This window comes from Nerophis ophidion, linkage group LG04 (assembly GCF_033978795.1).
Source record: "Nerophis ophidion isolate RoL-2023_Sa linkage group LG04, RoL_Noph_v1.0, whole genome shotgun sequence".
Classification (NCBI taxonomy): domain Eukaryota; kingdom Metazoa; phylum Chordata; class Actinopteri; order Syngnathiformes; family Syngnathidae; genus Nerophis; species Nerophis ophidion.
The window spans coordinates 76,369,150-76,386,506 of record NC_084614.1 but is presented as its reverse complement, the minus strand read 5'-3'; the positions used below and the strand labels follow the sequence as shown (position 1 = coordinate 76,386,506).

General features: G+C 42.6%; 1 protein-coding gene across 3 annotated transcripts in view; it reads left to right on the top strand.

Annotated features, from left to right (window-relative positions):
• The window catches only part of faxdc2 (fatty acid hydroxylase domain containing 2), a 51,451-nt gene that overhangs the window by 1,931 nt on the left and 32,163 nt on the right, over positions 1-17,357 (top strand). For 2 of the 3 annotated variants that reach the window (XM_061899098.1, XM_061899097.1), the window contains exon 3: positions 16,603-16,700. In XM_061899098.1, the coding sequence (XP_061755082.1) occupies positions 16,603-16,700 (98 nt within the window). Of the gene's footprint in view, positions 1-15,391; positions 15,425-16,602; positions 16,701-17,357 lie in introns of all 3 variants that reach the window. The other variant, XM_061899096.1, reaches the window with a different exon arrangement.

The following is a 17,357-nucleotide window of genomic DNA, read 5'->3' as shown; positions in this document are numbered from 1 at the left end:
GCCAAATATTTTAAAAAGTATTTCCGTGAGAGCCATATACTATTTTTTTTAAGACTGAATACAACCAAATGTGTGAATTTTTAAGTAAGACCGACATTTTTAGAGTATAATAAGTCTCTTATTATTTTTAATAACATTGTTATTCTGAAGCTAACCAACAATAAATGAAATGCGACTTCTTGAATAGGTGCGGCAGAAACCGGATGGATGGATTAAAATGCACGAGAATGTTTTATATTTTCAACGTTATTTTTGACACTGTGATTACCAGCGGAATTATTCATTACTTACCGTGTTAAGCAATGTCAGCTAAGATGTAAATGAGAGCCAGGTGCAGTCATCAAAAGAGCCACAGGTTCCCTACCCCTGGGCTAAAGGCTAAAAGCTTCCCACCTACATCTTTCTTCTTTGACGTCTCCATTATTAATTGAAAAAAAATGCAAAAGATTCAGCAACACAGATGTCCAGAATACTGTGTAATTATGCGATTAAAGCAGTCCACTTATAGCTTTAGTAAACTAAAAAGGCCGTATTGGCATGTGTTGCAATGTTAATATTTCATCATTGAAATATAAACTATCAGACTGCGTGGTCGCTAGTAGTAGGTTTCAGTAGGCCTTTAACACACACAAAAGCACCAATAATCAGTATCTTTGAGTACTGGTATTAATTGCCTGGTACCGGGAGTAAGATAGATGGACATTTTGGTGACGATATAAGATTTAAGTTTACTCTATTTAAAGGGACAATGCGCAGAAACCCTAAGCTCAAAGACAGATATGTTCTGTACCAGATTATAGCTAAATAGCTCATTTCCATCTGCAGTCCCTGGCTACCTAAATTAAAGGGATCCAAAAATCCCATATCACGTAATCATATTAAGAAAAGTCCTAAAATGCCCTTTCATGGACACATAATTAACATACAATACAACCACATCTAAGTTACATCATCACACAAAGACAATACATGCTCTTGTTCATATCTGTCATCATTTGTTAAAAACAACCATGATTTTAACAGACACACCTCACTATTTACAACAAAAATGCTCTCATGGATAAATATAATACACATTAAGTTGATCTGCCAAACTTAGTGTCCACCTTAGTGACCGTGTGAACAGCTTTGATTGCTCCGAAAGCCACTTTTTTCCGAATCATCAGAATCTTTAACTTCAATTGTGAATGGAGAGTAATCTGTAGAGCAGACCTGGGCAAATTAAGGCCCGGGGGTCACATGCGGCCCGTTAAAGGGGAACATTATCACCAGACCTATGTAAGCGTCAATATATACCTTGATGGTGCAGAAAAAAAGACCATATATTTTTTGAACCGATTTCCGAACTCTAAATGGGTGAATTTTGGCGAATTAAACGCCTTTCTGTTTATCGCTCTTTTTGCGATGACGTCAGAATGTGACGTCGCCGAGGTAACACGGCCGCCATTTTCATTTTCAACACATTACAAACACCGGGTCTGAGCTCTGTTATTTTCCGTTTTTTCGACTATTTTTTGGAACCTTGGAGACATCATGCCTCGACGGTGTGTTGTCGGAGGGTGTAACAACACTAACAGGGAGGGATTCAAGTTGCACCACTGGCCCGAAGATGCCAAAGTGTCTGCCGCCAGACCCCCATTGAATGTGCCGGAGTGTCTCCACATTTTACCGGCGATGCTAAAGCAGACATGGCACAGAGATGTATGGATAACCTGCAGATGCATTTGCAATGATAAAGTCAACAAATTCACAAAGGCGAGTTTTGTTGAGGTTGATTGCCAGCTAATCGATGCTAACATGCTATGCTAATCGACGCTAACATGCTATTTACCGGCGGTGCTAAAGCAGATATGGCACAGAGATGTATGGATAACCTGCAGATGCATTTGCAACTATAAAGTCAACGAAATCACAAAGGTGAGTTTTGTTGATGTTGATTGCCAGCTAATCGATGCTAACATGCTATGCTAATCGATGCTAACATGCTATTTACCGGCGGTGCTAAAGCAGACATGGCACAGAGATGTATGGATAACCTGCAGATGCATTTGCAACGATAAAGTCAACAAATTCACAAAGGCGAGTTTTGTTGAGGTTGATTGCCAGCTAATCGATGCTAACATGCTTCGCTAATCGACGCTAACATGCTATTTACCGGCGGTGCTAAAGCAGACATGGCACAGACATGTATGGATAACCTGCAGATGCATTTGCAACGATAAAGTCAACAAATTCACAAAGGCGAGTTTTGTTGAGGTTGATTGCCAGCTAATCGATGCTAACATGCTACGCTAATCGACGCTAACATGCTATTTACCGGCGGTGCTAAAGCAGACATGGCACATATTGGAAAATAGACCACCGCTGAATCTGCCCGAGTGCGAGCTATTCAAGGACGACGGCAGTCTCTTCCCGCAAACGAGCGAGGTAAACCCCCTGGATATGATTAATGCCAATTCTTTTTCTGTCTCATTTTGTCCACCAAACTTATAACGTTGAGCATGAATGCGCAAGGGTGAGTTTTGTTGATGTTATTAAGACTTATGCGGAGTGTGCTAATCAGACATATTTGGTCAGGGCATGACTGCAAGCTAATCGATGCTAACATGCTATTTAGGCTAGCTGTATGTACATATTTAAATGGTAAATGGGTTGTACTTGTATAGCGCTTTTCTACCTTCAAGGTACTCAAAGCGCTTTGACACTACTTCCACATTTACCCATTCACACACTGATGGCGGGAGCTGCCATGCAAGGCACTAACCAGCACCCATCAGGAGCAAGGGTGAAGTGTCTTGCTCAAGGACACAACGGACGTGACGAGGTTGGTACTAGGTGGGAATTGAACCAGGGACCCTCGGGTTGCGCACGACTACTCTCCCACTGCGCCACGCCGTCCCTGATTCCTCATTTGTAGCTATATTTGCATCCAGCCTTTCCCTCCACTCACATTTAATGCCAAACAAACACATACCAATCGTTGGTATAGAAGGCGATTGCCGAATTCGTCCTCGCTTCCCCCCGTGTCGTGATATGGCCCTATAGCTTCAGTTTCTTCTTCAATTTTGTTTTGGCTACCTGCCTCCACACTCCAACCATCCGTTTCAGTACATGCGTAAGCCGTTGAAACGCTTACGGCGCTGAAATGTGAGTCTGAATCCGAGCTAATATCGCTATGCCTTTCTGTGCTATCCGCCATGTTTGTTTCTGTGTGATCACGCCGTGACGTCACAGGATAATGGACGGGTGGGATATAACGACGGTTAAAATCAGGCACTTTGAAGCCGTTTTTCGGGATATTGCGTGATTTTGAGAAAAACTTCGAAAAAGAAAATAAGCCATTGGGAACTGATTTTAATTGGTTTGAACCCTCCAGAATTTGTGATAATGTTCCCCTTTAACCTGGAAAGTGTATTTGCCGTTATGATGCGCAGTCCATCCATCCATTTTCTACCGCTTATTCCCTCCTGGGGTCGCGGGGGGCGCTGGCGCCTATCTCAGCTACAATCGGGCGGAAGGCGGGGTACACCCTGGACAAGTCGCCGCCTCATCGCAGACATGTTTTCTAATGGCCGTAAGTCTTCAACTTTTGGGGGCGGTATAGCTCGGTTGGTAGAGTGGCCGTGCCAGCAACTTGAGGGTTGCATGTTCGATTCCCGCTTCCGCCATCCTAGTCACTGCCGTTGTGTCCTTGGGCAAGACACTTTACCCACCTGCTCCCCGGTGCCACCCACACTGGTTTAAATGTAACTTAGATATTGGGTATCACTATGTAAAGCGCTTTGAGTCACTAGAGAAAAGCGCTATATAAATATAATTCACTTCACTATACTAAGTCTTTCAATGGTTGGAATCTGCACTTTTGCATGATAACTATGTAATTAGTTACTGCTCAGACGAGGCACCAAGTAGTGTGGGCGGGGAGTGTTTCCACAGAGCCTGAAATGTGGGCGTTAGGGACAGACGTGGAAGGAGATTTTTTACCACAAACTTCTACAGTTGTGAAGTGAATTATATTTATATAGCGCTTTTCTCTAGTGACTCAAATCGCTTTACATAGTGAAACCCAATATCTAAGTTACATTCAAACCAGTGTGGGTGGCACTGGGAGCAGGTGGGTAAAGTGTCTTGCCCAAGGACACAACGGCAGTGACTAGGATGGCGGAAGTGGGAATCGAACCTGCAACCCCCAAGTTGCTGGCACGGCCACTCTACCATGCCGCTTAGTTATATATCCGATTGTAGGTTGGTTTTTTTTACCCTCGCCATTCTTATTTTGTTGTGTTGCATTTTTGTTGATAGTAAAACATGTGGTTGGAGAGGGGGTGCGACGTTCATGTGTTGTCAATATTCAGTGTTTTACCGTTCATAGTTGATATTGTAAATCCCACATTCTTTATTTTCATGTACATTCTGGGTGTCTTTGATTGATTGATTGATACTTTTATTATTAGATTGCACAGTACAGTACATATTCCGTACAATTGACCACTAAATGGTAACACCCCAATAAGTTTTTCAACTTGTTTAAGTCGGGGTCCACGTTAATCAATTCATGGTACAAATATATACTATCAACATAATACAGTCATCACACAAGTTAATCATCATAGTATGTAAATTGAATTATTTACATTATTTACAATCCGGGGGGTGGGATGAGGAGCTTTGGTTGATATCAGAACTTCAGTCATCAACAATTGCATCAACAGAGAAATGTGGACATTGAAACAGTGTAGGTCTTATTTAGTAGGATATGTACAGCCAGCAGAGAACATAGTGAGTTCACATAGCATAAGAACAAGTATATACATTAGAAGTACATTTGAGTTGTTTATAATCCGGGGAGATGGGATGTGAATGGAGGAGGGTATTAGTAAAGTGTTGAAGTTGCCTGGAGGTGTTGTTTTAGAGCGGTTTTGAAGGAATATAGAGATGCACTTACTTTATACCTGTTGGGAGTGCATTCCACATTGATGTGGCATAGAAAGAGAATGAGTTAAGACCTTTGTTAGATCGGAATCTGGGTTTAACGTGGTTTGTGGAGCTCCCCCTGGTGTTGTGGTTATGGCGGTCATTTACGTTAAGGAAGTAATTTGACATGTACTTCGGTATCAAGGAGGTGTAGCGGATTTTATAGACCAGGCTCAGTGCAAGTTGTTTGACTCTGTCCTCCACCCTGAGCCAGCCCACTTTGGAGAAGTGGGTTGGATTGAGGTGTGATCTGGGGTGGAGGTCTAAGAGTAACCGGATTAGCTTATTCTCGGATGTTTGGAGTGTAGATTTGAGGGTTTTGGAGGTGCTCGGGTACCAGGAGGTGCAAGCGTAATCGAAGAAGGGTTGAATGAGAGTTCCCGCTCATTCAGTAAAATAAAAAAAATCCCTTCAGTTTTTAGCATTCAGTCAGACATTATTGTGAGGTCTTGTATTAGAGTTCCTAAAAATAATACCGACCCCCGGACACATTCTTTTATGTAAATTTGGCCTCTGAGTCTAAATAATTGCCCAGGCCTACTTTAGAGGCATAAAAAAAAAAAAAAGAGGTAAAACGGCCACTGCCCAGTTAGCTCATACACGTCTTTAAATCTCTGGATTGATGAAGTAATGTGCTGATGATTCTAACTGGGGACCCTGAGGGAAAAAAAGAGTTTAAATAATTTTGCATAATTCACACAAATTTGTCCTGGACTTCTGAGGAGCATTTAAATGAATAAAAAATGTTCAAATGAAATATGACATGATCCTCAGAATACAGCTGTCCTCTTGTAGGAAGTTCCAACACTTAAAGGCCTACTGAAATGAGATTTTCTTATTTAAACGGGGATAACAGGTCCATTCTATGTGTCATACTTGATCATTTCGCCATATTGCCATATTTTTGCTGAAAGGATTTAGTAGAGAACATCCACGATAAAGTTCGCAACTTTTGGTCGCTAATAAAAAGCCTTGCCTGTGACGTCACGGGTTGTGGAGCTCATCACATTGTTTACAATCATGGCCACCAGCAGCTAGAGCGATTCGGACGGAGAAAGCGACAATTTTCCCATTAATTTGAGCGAGGATGAAAGATTCGTGGATGAGGAAAGTTAGAGTGAAGCACTAGAACAGGGGTAGGGAACCTATGGCTCTAGAGCCAGATGTGGCTCTTTTGATGACTACACCAGGCTCTCAGATAAATCTTAGCTGACATTGCTTAGCACAATAAGTACCGAATAATTCCGCTGGTAATCACAGTGTCAAAAATGACGTTCAAAGTATAAAACATGCATTTCATGGATTTTAATCCATTCATTCGGTTTCTACCGCACCTGTTCAAGAAGTCGCATTAATGGTAAGAAGTATTCTATTTATTGTGGGTTAGCTTCAGAATAACAATGTTATTAAAAAAGAATAAGAGACTGGTCTTATTTAAAAATGCACGCATTTAGTTGTATTCAGTCTTAAAAAAAATATTACAGGACTCTCACGGAAATACTTTTTAAAATATTTGGCTTGTATGGCTCTCTCAGCCGAAAAGGTTCCCGACCCCTCGACTAGAGGAAGAAAATTTTTTAAAAAGACGAGGGCAGTGGGAGCGATTCAGACGTTATTAGACACATTTACTAGGATCATTCTGGAAAATCCCTTATCTGCTTATTGTGTGACTAGTGTTTTAGTGAGATTATATAGTCATACCTGAAAGTCGGAGGGGTGTGGTGACCGCCAGTGTCTCTGAGGGAAGCCACGGAGGAGCCAAGAAAGTCGCAGCTGCCTCTTTAACAGCTGCAGGAGGAACGACACAAGTTCCGCTCATGTTTACGGTAAGAGCCGACTTATTACCACATTTTTCTCACCGAAACCTGCCCGTTCACATGTGGGAGAGAAACATGTTCGCTTGACCGCTCTGTTCCATATTAAAGCTTCACAACAAGTGAAGTGAAGTGAATTATATTTATATAGCGCTTTTCTCTAGTGACTCAAAGCACTTTACATAGTGAAACCCAATATCTAAGTTACATTTAAACCAGTGTGGGTGGCACTGGGAGTAGGTGGGTATAGTGTCTTGCCCAAGGACACAACGGCAGTGACTGGGATGATGGAGGCGGGAATCGAACCTGCAACCCCCAAGTTACTGGCACGGCCGCTCTACCAACCGAGCTATGCCGCCCAAACAAACAAAGAAACACCGGCTGTGTTTGTGTTGCTACAGCCGGCTGCAATAAATCCACCGCTTTCCACCAACATCTTTCTTCTTCGTAGTCTCCATTATCAATTGAACAAATTGCAAAAGATTCAGAATATTCCAGAATACTGTGTAATTATGCGATAAAAACAGACTACTTTTAGCCGTGATCGGTGCTGGGAGAACATGTCCGCTAACACCGGTGACGTCATGCGACGTTTTCAACAGGAAACTTCGCGGGAAATTTAAAATTGCAATTTAGTGAACTAAACCGGCCGCAATGTTAATATTTCATCATTGATATATAAACTATCAGACTGCGTGGTCGCTAGTAGTGGCTTTCAGTAGGCCTTTAAAGGCCTACTGAAATTAGATTTTCTTATTTAAACGGGGATAGCAGGTCCATTCTATGTGTCATACTTGATCATTTCGCGATATTGCCATATTTTCGCTGAAAGGATTTAGTAGAGAACATCCACGGTTCTTGCCCGGAAAAGGGTGGAGTGCCATCTCCGGGTTGGGGAGGAGACCCTGCCCCAAGTGGAGGAGTTCAAGTACCTAGGAGTCTTGTTCACGAGTGAGGGAAGAGTGGATCGTGAGATCGACAGGCGGATCGGTGCGGCGTCTTCAGTAACGCGGACGTTGTATCGATCCGTTGTGGTGAAGAAGGAGCTGAGCCGGAAGGCAAAGCTCTCAATTTACCGGTCGATCTACGTTCCCATCCTCACCTATGGTCATGAGCTTTGGGTCATGACCGAAAGGATAAGATCACGGGTACAAGCGGCCGAAATGAGTTTCCTCCGCCGTGTGGCGGGTCTCTCCCTTAGAGATAGGGTGAGAAGCTCTGCCATCCGGGAGGAACTCAAAGTAAAGCCGCTGCTCCTCCACATCCAGAGGAGCCAGATGAAGTGGTTCGGGCATCTGGTCAGGATGCCACCCGAACGCCTCCCTAGGGAGGTGTTTAGGGCACGTCCAGCTGGTAGGAGGCCACGGGGAAGACCCAGGACACGTTGGGAAGACTATGTCTCCCGGCTGGCCTGGGAACGCCTCGGGATCCCCCGGGAAGAGCTAGACGAAGTGGCTGGAGATAGGCAAGTCTGGGCTTCCCTGCTTAGGCTGCTGCCCCCGCGACCCGACCTCGGATAAGCGGAAGATGATGGATGGATGGATGGATGGATGGATGGACATCCACGATAAAGTTCGCAACTTTCGGTGCTAAGAGAAAAGCCCTGCCTCTACCGGAAGTCGCAGACGATGACATCACATGTTTGATGGCTCCTCACATATTCACATTGTTTTTAATGGGAGCCTAAACAAAAAGTGCTATTTGGACCGAGAAAACGACAATTTCACCATTAATTTGAGCGAGGATGAAAGATTTGTGTTTAAGGATATTGATAGCGACGGACTAGAAAAAAAAACACAAAAAAAAAACGTGATTGCATTGGGACGGATTCCGATGTTTTTAGACACATTTACAAGGTTAATTCTGGAAAATCCCTTATCTTTCTATTGTGTTGCTCGTAGAGATGCGCGGATAGGCAACTATATCATCCGCAACCGCATCACCAAAGTCGTTATCCACCCGCCGTCCACCCGAACCAACATTTTATCAGAACCGCAACCGCCCGTTGAAATACATCCGAGGTCGGCCACCTTTACAACTCAAAGAGCTATTTAAACCCGTTTCACAGTGTAAAGAAGACAGTGGGAGCCGCTAACGTTCTCGCGAATATCCAATGGCGTTCGTCCTGATGACAAGAATAAGGCCGTGCTGTGAAGCCATTGCCTTTGACGCCTTCTACAACATGTACGAACCGATTATTAGTCCAGCAACATGTTGTGTGCAGCTTCCGCAATCACACGTACAAGATTGAAAGGCATACTGGGTGATACAGAGTACACTGATGGTTGTGATATAAACAATTTTAACACTCTTACTAATATGAAGCCACACCAAACAAGAATGACAAACATTTCGGGAGAACATCCTCACAGTAACACGACACAACAAATACCCAGAATCCTTTGCATTCGTGATAAAACCCTGAGTATATTTTACACCCCTGCGCAGGACGTTGCCAGGATCGGCCTGGAAATCAGCGACAGGTGCGTAGACGGCCCAGCTGGGCCTTGTTATTTAATCACCTGTCGCTCTGTTATAAGCAGCAGCCAGGAGGAGGGACAGGGTTGGGGCTGGAGCCAGAGCGCGAGTGAGGACGAAAGACAAAAAGACAATTGCTGGAAAGCAACTGAGAGAAAAATAAAATAAAACAATATTGTAACCCTAAAACCCCACCTTACCGACGCACGGGGGGGTTTGCTGTTAGCGGGGTGTATAAAATAGTCAGGAAGTGTCATGGATGCAAAGGATTCTGGGTATTTGTTGTGTTGCGTTTATGTTGTGTTACTGGAAGGATGTTCTCCCGAAATGTGTTTGTCATTCTTGTTTGGTGTGGCTTCACAGCGTGGCGCATATTACTAAGAGTGTTAGAATTGTTTATATCACAACCATTAGTGTACTCTGTGTCACCCAGTATGCCTTGCAGTCGTGTGCGTGTGTCTGTGGAAGCCACACACAACATGATACTGGACTGACAAGCAGATCGTACGTGTTGTAGAAGGCAACAAAGCCAATGGCTTCACAGCACGCCCTAATTCTTAGTAAGTGGGTGATTATAGAGAATCTTTGCGTCTCCTATTGTCTTCTTCGCTTTGTGACACGGGTCTTAAATGGCTCTTTGAAAGGCAAAGGATACCGATCCCTGATCCATGTATATCAAATATTTCCGGATGGTTCAACCGCCACCCGCCCGAATCGAATTAAAATCTATTTTTTCGTCATGTCACCCGCCCGACCCGCGGTTTATTCGTGGATGAGACCGCAAACCGCGCATCTCTAGTTGCTAGTGTTTTAGTGAGTTAAATAGTACCTGATAGTCGGAAGTGTAGTGTCTCAGGCGAGTCGACGGCAGCTATGGACGGCACAAGCTAAGCTTTTCTCCGTAAAGAACTGACTGTTTAACCACAATTTTCCCACCGAAACCTGCTGGTTGACATGTGGTCGGGATCCATGTCCGCTGTGATCCATAGTAAAGTTTCACCATCCAGGAATTTTAAAAACAAGGAATCACCGTCTTGTTCACGAGTGGGGGAAGAGTGGATGGTGAGATCGACAGGCGGATCGGTGCGGCGTCTTCAGTAATGCGGACGTTGTATCGATCCGTTGTGGTGAAGAAGGAGCTGAGCCGGAAGGCAAAGCTCTCAATTTACCGGTCGATCTACGTTCCCATCCTCACCTATGGTCATGAGCTTTGGGTCATGACCGAAAGGATAAGATCACGGGTACAAGCGGCCGAAATGAGTTTCCTCCGCCGGGTGGCGGGTCTCTCCCTTAGAGATAGGGTGAGAAGCTCTGCCATCCGGGAGGAACTCAAAGTAAAGCCGCTGCTCCTCCACATCGAGAGGAGCCAGATGAGGTGGTTCGGGCATCTGGTCAGGATGCCACCCGAACGCCTCCCTAGGGAGGTGTTTAGGGCACGTCCAGCTGGTAGGAGGCCACGGGGAAGACCCAGGACACGTTGGGAAGACTATGTCTCCCGGCTGGCCTGGGAACGCCTCGGGATCCCCCGGGAAGAGCTAGACGAAGTGGCTGGGGAGAGGGAAGTCTGGGCATCCCTGCTTAGGCTGCTGCCCCCGCGACCCGACCTCGGATAAGCGGAAGATGATGGATGGATGGATGGAATCACCGTGTGTTTGTGTGGCTAAAGGCTAAAGCTTCCCAACTCCATCTTTCTACTTTTGACTTCTCCAGTATTAATTGAACAAATTGCAAAAGATTCCGCAACACAGATGTCCAAAATACCGTGTAATTATGTGGTTAAAGCAGACGACTTTTAGCTGTGTGTGTGTGCAGCGCTCGTACTTCCTTAAAACCCGTGACGTCCTGCGTACACGTCATCATTACACGACGTTTTCAAGACGTTTAAAATTTAAAATTGCAATTTAGTAAACTAAAAAGGCCGTATTGGCATGTGTTGCAATGTTAATATTTCATCATTGATATATAAACTATCAGACTGCGTGGTGGCTAGTAGTAGGTTTCAGTAGGCCTTTAAGTATGACCTGGTCCTCAGAATACAGCGTTACAGCTGTCCTCTTATAGGAAGATCCACAGTCCGATGAGGGGGGCTGCTGTGCAAATGTCTCACACTCAAACTAACCAGTAAACAGGTTTTATGGGCCGAAGCTGAAAAATCACTTAGGCATCTTCAGAATGGATCTGACCATCATTTAAAATGGTTTCCCTTTATGAGACCTGTTTTTTTTTTTTGGTCCCCATACCGCAGGGGTCGGGAACCTTTTCGGTTGAGATAGCCAAGAAGCCAAATATTTTAACATGTATTTCCCTAAGAGCCATATAATATTTTTTTTTAACACTGAATACCACTAAACGCGTGGATTTTTAAGTAACACCAACATTTCCAGAGTATAATAGGTCTCTTATTCTTTATAATAACATTGTTATTCTGAAGCTAACTGTGGAGGGGGTGTGGCCTGCGGGCCTGCAGCAAAGCAGGATGTTGCCAGGCCCGGCCTCGAAATCAGCGACAGGTGCGTAGACGGCCCAGCTGGGCCTTGTTATCTAATCACCTGTCGCTCTGTTATAAGCAGCAGCCAGGAGGAGAGACAGGGTTGGGGCTGGAGCCAGAGCGCGAGTGAGGACGAAAGACAAAAAGACAATTGCTGGAAAGCAACTGAGAGAAAAATGAAATAAAACAATATTGTAACCCTAAAACAGGCTCTTGGTGGTCTGAAGAACCCCCAGGAGGGACAAGCCCCACACTAACCAATAATAAATAAATTACTTCTTACCATTAATGCAACTTCTTGAACATAAAAAAGCATGAGAATGTTTTATATTTTGAACGTTATTTTCAACACTGTGATTACAAGTGGAATTATTCATAACTTATCGTGTTAAGCAATGTCAGCTCAGATTTATCTGAGAGCCAGATGCAGTCTTCAAAAGAGCCACATCTGGCTCTAGAGCCATAGGTTCCCTACCCCTGCCATACTGTCGGAGGGCTCCTCTAAAGTTGACTGTGTAAACAGAGCGATGTCCTCGTTAAATAAGCATTGCCAGAACACACACAAACACACTGGAGTAAAAAGCACGGTGACTCACCAGCAGACAGACAATCGCAGTTACATCTTGTTATTTTTCATATCCTGAACTTGCACGTCTGGTTGGATGAGTTTTTTTTTAGCAGCTTCTGTCGGCCAACTTGATTATTCGTGTTGTTTTTCCCCGACGACAAGCATTGATTCAATCAATCAATCAATCAATGTATTTTATTTCGGCAATCTTCACATAAAACAAAGAACAACAACAAGAAAAGAAAAAAAAAAACAACTCATTTGAGCAATGATTGAGCCGAATGGGTGTAGGTTGAAGCAACGCTTATATAAACCTAACCCATCACAACAAGAACAAGGTTCAAAATATATAAAATCTAAAACCCATCCATTTTCTACCGCTTATTCCCTTTTGGTGTCGCGGGGGGCGCTGGCGCCTATCTCAGCTACAATCGGGCGGAAGGCGGGGTACACCCTGGACAAGTCGCCACCTCATCGCAGGGCCAACACAGATAGACAGACAACATTCACTAGGGCCAATTTAGTGTTGCCAATCAACCTATCCCCAGGTGCATGTCTTTGGAAGTGGGAGGAAGCCGGAGTACCCGGAGGGAACCCACGCATTCACGGGGAGAACATGCAAACTCCACACAGAAAGATCCCGAGCCTGGATTTGAACCCAGGACTGCAGGACCTTCGTATTGTGAGGCAGACGCACTAACCCCTCTGCCACCGTGAAGCCCTAAAATCTAAAACATGCTTCACTTATATTACTTTTTTTTTTAAAGAATATATAAGCAACATATATGTAGCACACGTCTCATATACACAGTTTAACATTTAAATCAAACATATACATTTGTACACTTATATATATATATATATATAATTTATTTAAATTCCATATAAAGTGGTAATTTATACATTTTAATATAACCTATATGTATAATTATGAAATCATAAATTGTATTTATATACATATTATATATTATTGTCTTTCTAAAACAATGTTTGCTCTTCTTTCTTATACTTACTAATGATAAATGATTTAAAAAGCTTTTTAAACTGGTTTATGTTGGTGCTGTGTTTTATTTCATCCTTTAAACAGTTCCATATTTTAACCCCTGCTATTGTTATACTCATTCGTTTCTGCGTTGTTCTACAATATTGGATCTTAAAAAGTAGTTCTCCTCTTAAATCGTAATTCCCTTCTCTCTGTAAAAAATGTTCTCTGTAACCCTGTTGGAAGTCAATCTTGGATGAGTTGGATGAGATCTGGTAGTTTTAAATCAAATGTTTTTATAAATAATCCATTAGTGTGTTCTCGGGGTCCTGTGTTACAGTTGTGATCAAAATTATTCAACCCCCACACAATTTTGGTGTTTTAGCAAGTTGGACATTTATTCCGTATTTTGTTTATAGTCATATCAAATAAAGATGTGTCAAATAGACAAATTCAACTTAAATTGTAACACTGTATTTTACAAAATACCAAAAAAGGACATTTTTCTTAATATCTCATTGACAAAATGATTCAACCCCCTAGTTCCATGCATCTTTAGTACTTAGTAGAACACCCTTTGGCAGTAATGACATCCTTCAAAGGTGATACATAAGCGGACACAAGCTTCTTGCAACCATCTACAGGTATTTTAGCCCATTCCTCTTGGGCAAAGGCCTCCAGTTCATTCAGATTCTTGGGCTTGCGTGCTGCAACTGCCTTCTTCAAGTCCCACCACAGCTTTTCTAGAGGATTTAGGTCTGGCGACTGTGAAGGCCACTCCAGAGTCTTCCAGCCCTTCTTCTGCAACCACTCTGATGTTGATTTGGAGGTATGCTTGGGATCCTTGTCCTGTTGGAAGGTCCAACGTCTCCCAAGCCTCAGCTTTGTCACTGACTTCATGACATTTGCAGCTAATATATCCTGCTAGGAAATAGAATTCATAATGCCTTGAACGCGCTGGAGATTCCCGGTACCTGAGGCAGAGAAACAGCCCCAGAGCATGATTGACCCCCCACCATGCTTAACAGTAGGCATGGTGTTCTTCTCTTTGTAAGCTTCATTTTTTCTCCTCCAGACATAACGTTGATTCATAGGCCCAAAGAGTTCCACTTTTGTCTCATCACTCCATAGAACAGTTTCCCAAAACCTTTGGAGTTTGTCCAGATGATTTTTGGCATACTGGAGTCTATTTTTCTTGTTCCTGGTAGTCAGAAGTGGGGTGCGCCTGGGAGTTCTGGCATGGAGGCCTTCATCTCGTAGTGCGCGCCTTATTGTCTGGGACGAAACCTGCGTTCCCCCCTCTGCAATGTCCTGTTGTAGTTCCTCAGCTGTTACCCGGGGGTTTTTCACCACTGTACGCACACGCAATCCTCTTTCTACCACGCCCAGGTAGTGTTTCCACTGTGCCTTTAGCTTTAAACTTGTGAATTATGCTCCCAACTGTGTCTCTTGGAATGTGTAATGTCTTTGCTATTTTCTTATATCCATATCCTTTCTTATGAAGAGAAATTATCTCCTCTCTTGACTTCTTTGACCACTCCCTGGACTTCACCATGTTGCAAATACACCATTGACCATCTACCAGAAGCTGAGCGTCACAGTCTTTTTCAATCAGTTTAATTGTTGCTCGTTATGGTTCTAATCACATCTACAGGTGTTTTCAACACCTGATTGAAAAGACTTTATTCAAATTATGTTCTTCAGAGTTATGATCTTCAAGGGGTTGAATCATTTTGTCAATGAGATATTAAGAAAAATGTCCTTTTTTGGTATTTTGTAAAATACAGTGTTACAATTTAAGTTGCATTTGTCTATTTGACACATCTTTATTTGATATGACTATTAACGAAATACAAAATAAATGTCCAACTTGCTAAAACACCAAAATTGTGTGGGGGTTGAATAATTTTGATCACAACTGTATGTATCAGTCTGATGGCCCTTTTTGGCATTATGAATAGTGGTTGGATGTTCGTCCTATATGTATTTCCCCAAACTTCTAGACAGTAACTCAAATATGGTAAAACAAGTGTACAATAAAGAGTGTGTAATGTTTTTTGATGAAGAATGTGCCTTGTTTTACCCAGGACAGCAATACTTCTCGCCAACTTCCCTTTGATGTATGTAATGTGTGACTTCCCTTTGATGTATGTAATGTGTGACTTCCAGCAGATCCTGTGGTCCAAGATCACACCCAAAAATTTGATTTTGTTTACTCTTTCTATACTTACATTGTCTATATATAACTTTACATCTATATCATTTCTCTTATTTCCAATTAACATAAAGTTAGTTTTATTTAGGTTTAATGATAATTTATTAGCATCAAACCATTTTTTTTAGTTTACACATCTCCATGGTGACGGTCCTCAGGAGCTGCTGCAAGTCCACATCAGAACAGAGTACATTGGTGTCATCCGCAAATAACACATATTTAAGGTTTTCAGTTACTTTACAAATATCATTTATATACAAGATGAACATTTGGGGCCCTAAGACTGACCCCTGTGGTACCATTTTTTTTTGTGATATCTGTACAAACTGCTTTCTATCAGATAAATAACTTTTGATCCATTCCAGAACAATACCCCTAAAACCATATTTTTCCATTTTTCTAATAAGAATACTATGGTCTACTGTATCAAAAGCCTTCTTAAGATCTAAGAATACTCCTATTGTATATTTATTTGTATCAATACTATCAGTTATTTCTTCAATTAAATCTGTTAATGCTTGTGCTGTTGATCGATTATTCCTGTTAATAATTCATTTTTTTCTACAAAGCCATCGAATCTATTTATAAATATTTTTTCCCAATATTTTGGAGAACTGTGGTAATATTGATTGATTGATTGATTGAAACTTCTATTAGCAGATTGCACAGTACAGTACATATTCCGTACAATCGACCACTAAATGGTAACACCCCAATAAGTTTTTCAACTTGTTTAAGTTAATCAATTCATGGTAAAAATTACCTCTTGACGGTGTGGGGACAAAAAAAAAAAAAAAAAAGGTCCCCTAAAGGCAAACCTTTTTAAATGATAGATCCATTCTAAAGATTTTTAAATTTCATGGTAGCATTTAATCACACTTTATTTATACCGCACTTTGCATGTACAGGCACCCTAAAAAAGTTGTATCAAACATACATTTAAAGAATGTATGTTTGTAAAACGAGTGGGTAAACAGAGATGCTGGTTTTGCTCGCCTTACCCGCGTGGTGTTGACGTTTCCTGAAAGCTGAGCCGTCGACATGCGATCCAGGGACGCTCATGTTGCCTTGTCCTCCACGCAGGACACATCTGGAGGGCTGTGGGACTCCGTGAAGAAGGCCGCCTTCGTCATCGGATCAGGGATCTTGTTGTTGGCGGCGTTCGGCAACTCGCTGACATGGTAGGAAGTCGTCACGCCGCCTGTAACGCTTCTGTCCGCGGCGTGTGAGGTCTACAAACATCGGCGCCTTCGAGAGGGCGGCAGGGGTACTCAGCTGTAATACTCTTTTCCACCACTTGTGGCAGTAATGTCGATATCAAACAAACAAGAGAAGCCTGGAGTTAAAGTCATGGAGAAGTTTCTTAAGGGCAAAAAATATGACTAAAGTGGCAAAGCAGTGTTTTAATTTGCATTGACATTTTATCAAGAGTTTAGTTTACCATGTTTTTTAATAATTTGATATTAATTTAGTCCCTTCTTTTGCAGTATAGTTGATTAGTATTTATTTTGTAATCAGTCTGACCTAAGCCTCAATAACAATCTTTGTCATTAACGCATGCTTCATTTCATTTGTTTACAGGTTTATCCTGTTAAACCCTGAGTAGGTTAGATATTATTATTAAATACGATTAAAATCCACTTCCAAAGACATGCACCTGGGGATAGGTTGATTGGCAACACTAAATTGGCCCTAGTGTGTGAATGTTGTCTATCTGTGTTGGCCCTGCGATGAGGTGGCGACTTGTCCAGGGTGTACCCCGCCTTCCGCCCGATTGTAGCTGAGATAGGCGCCAGCGCCCCCCGCGACCCCGAAAGGGAATAAGCGGTAGAAAATGG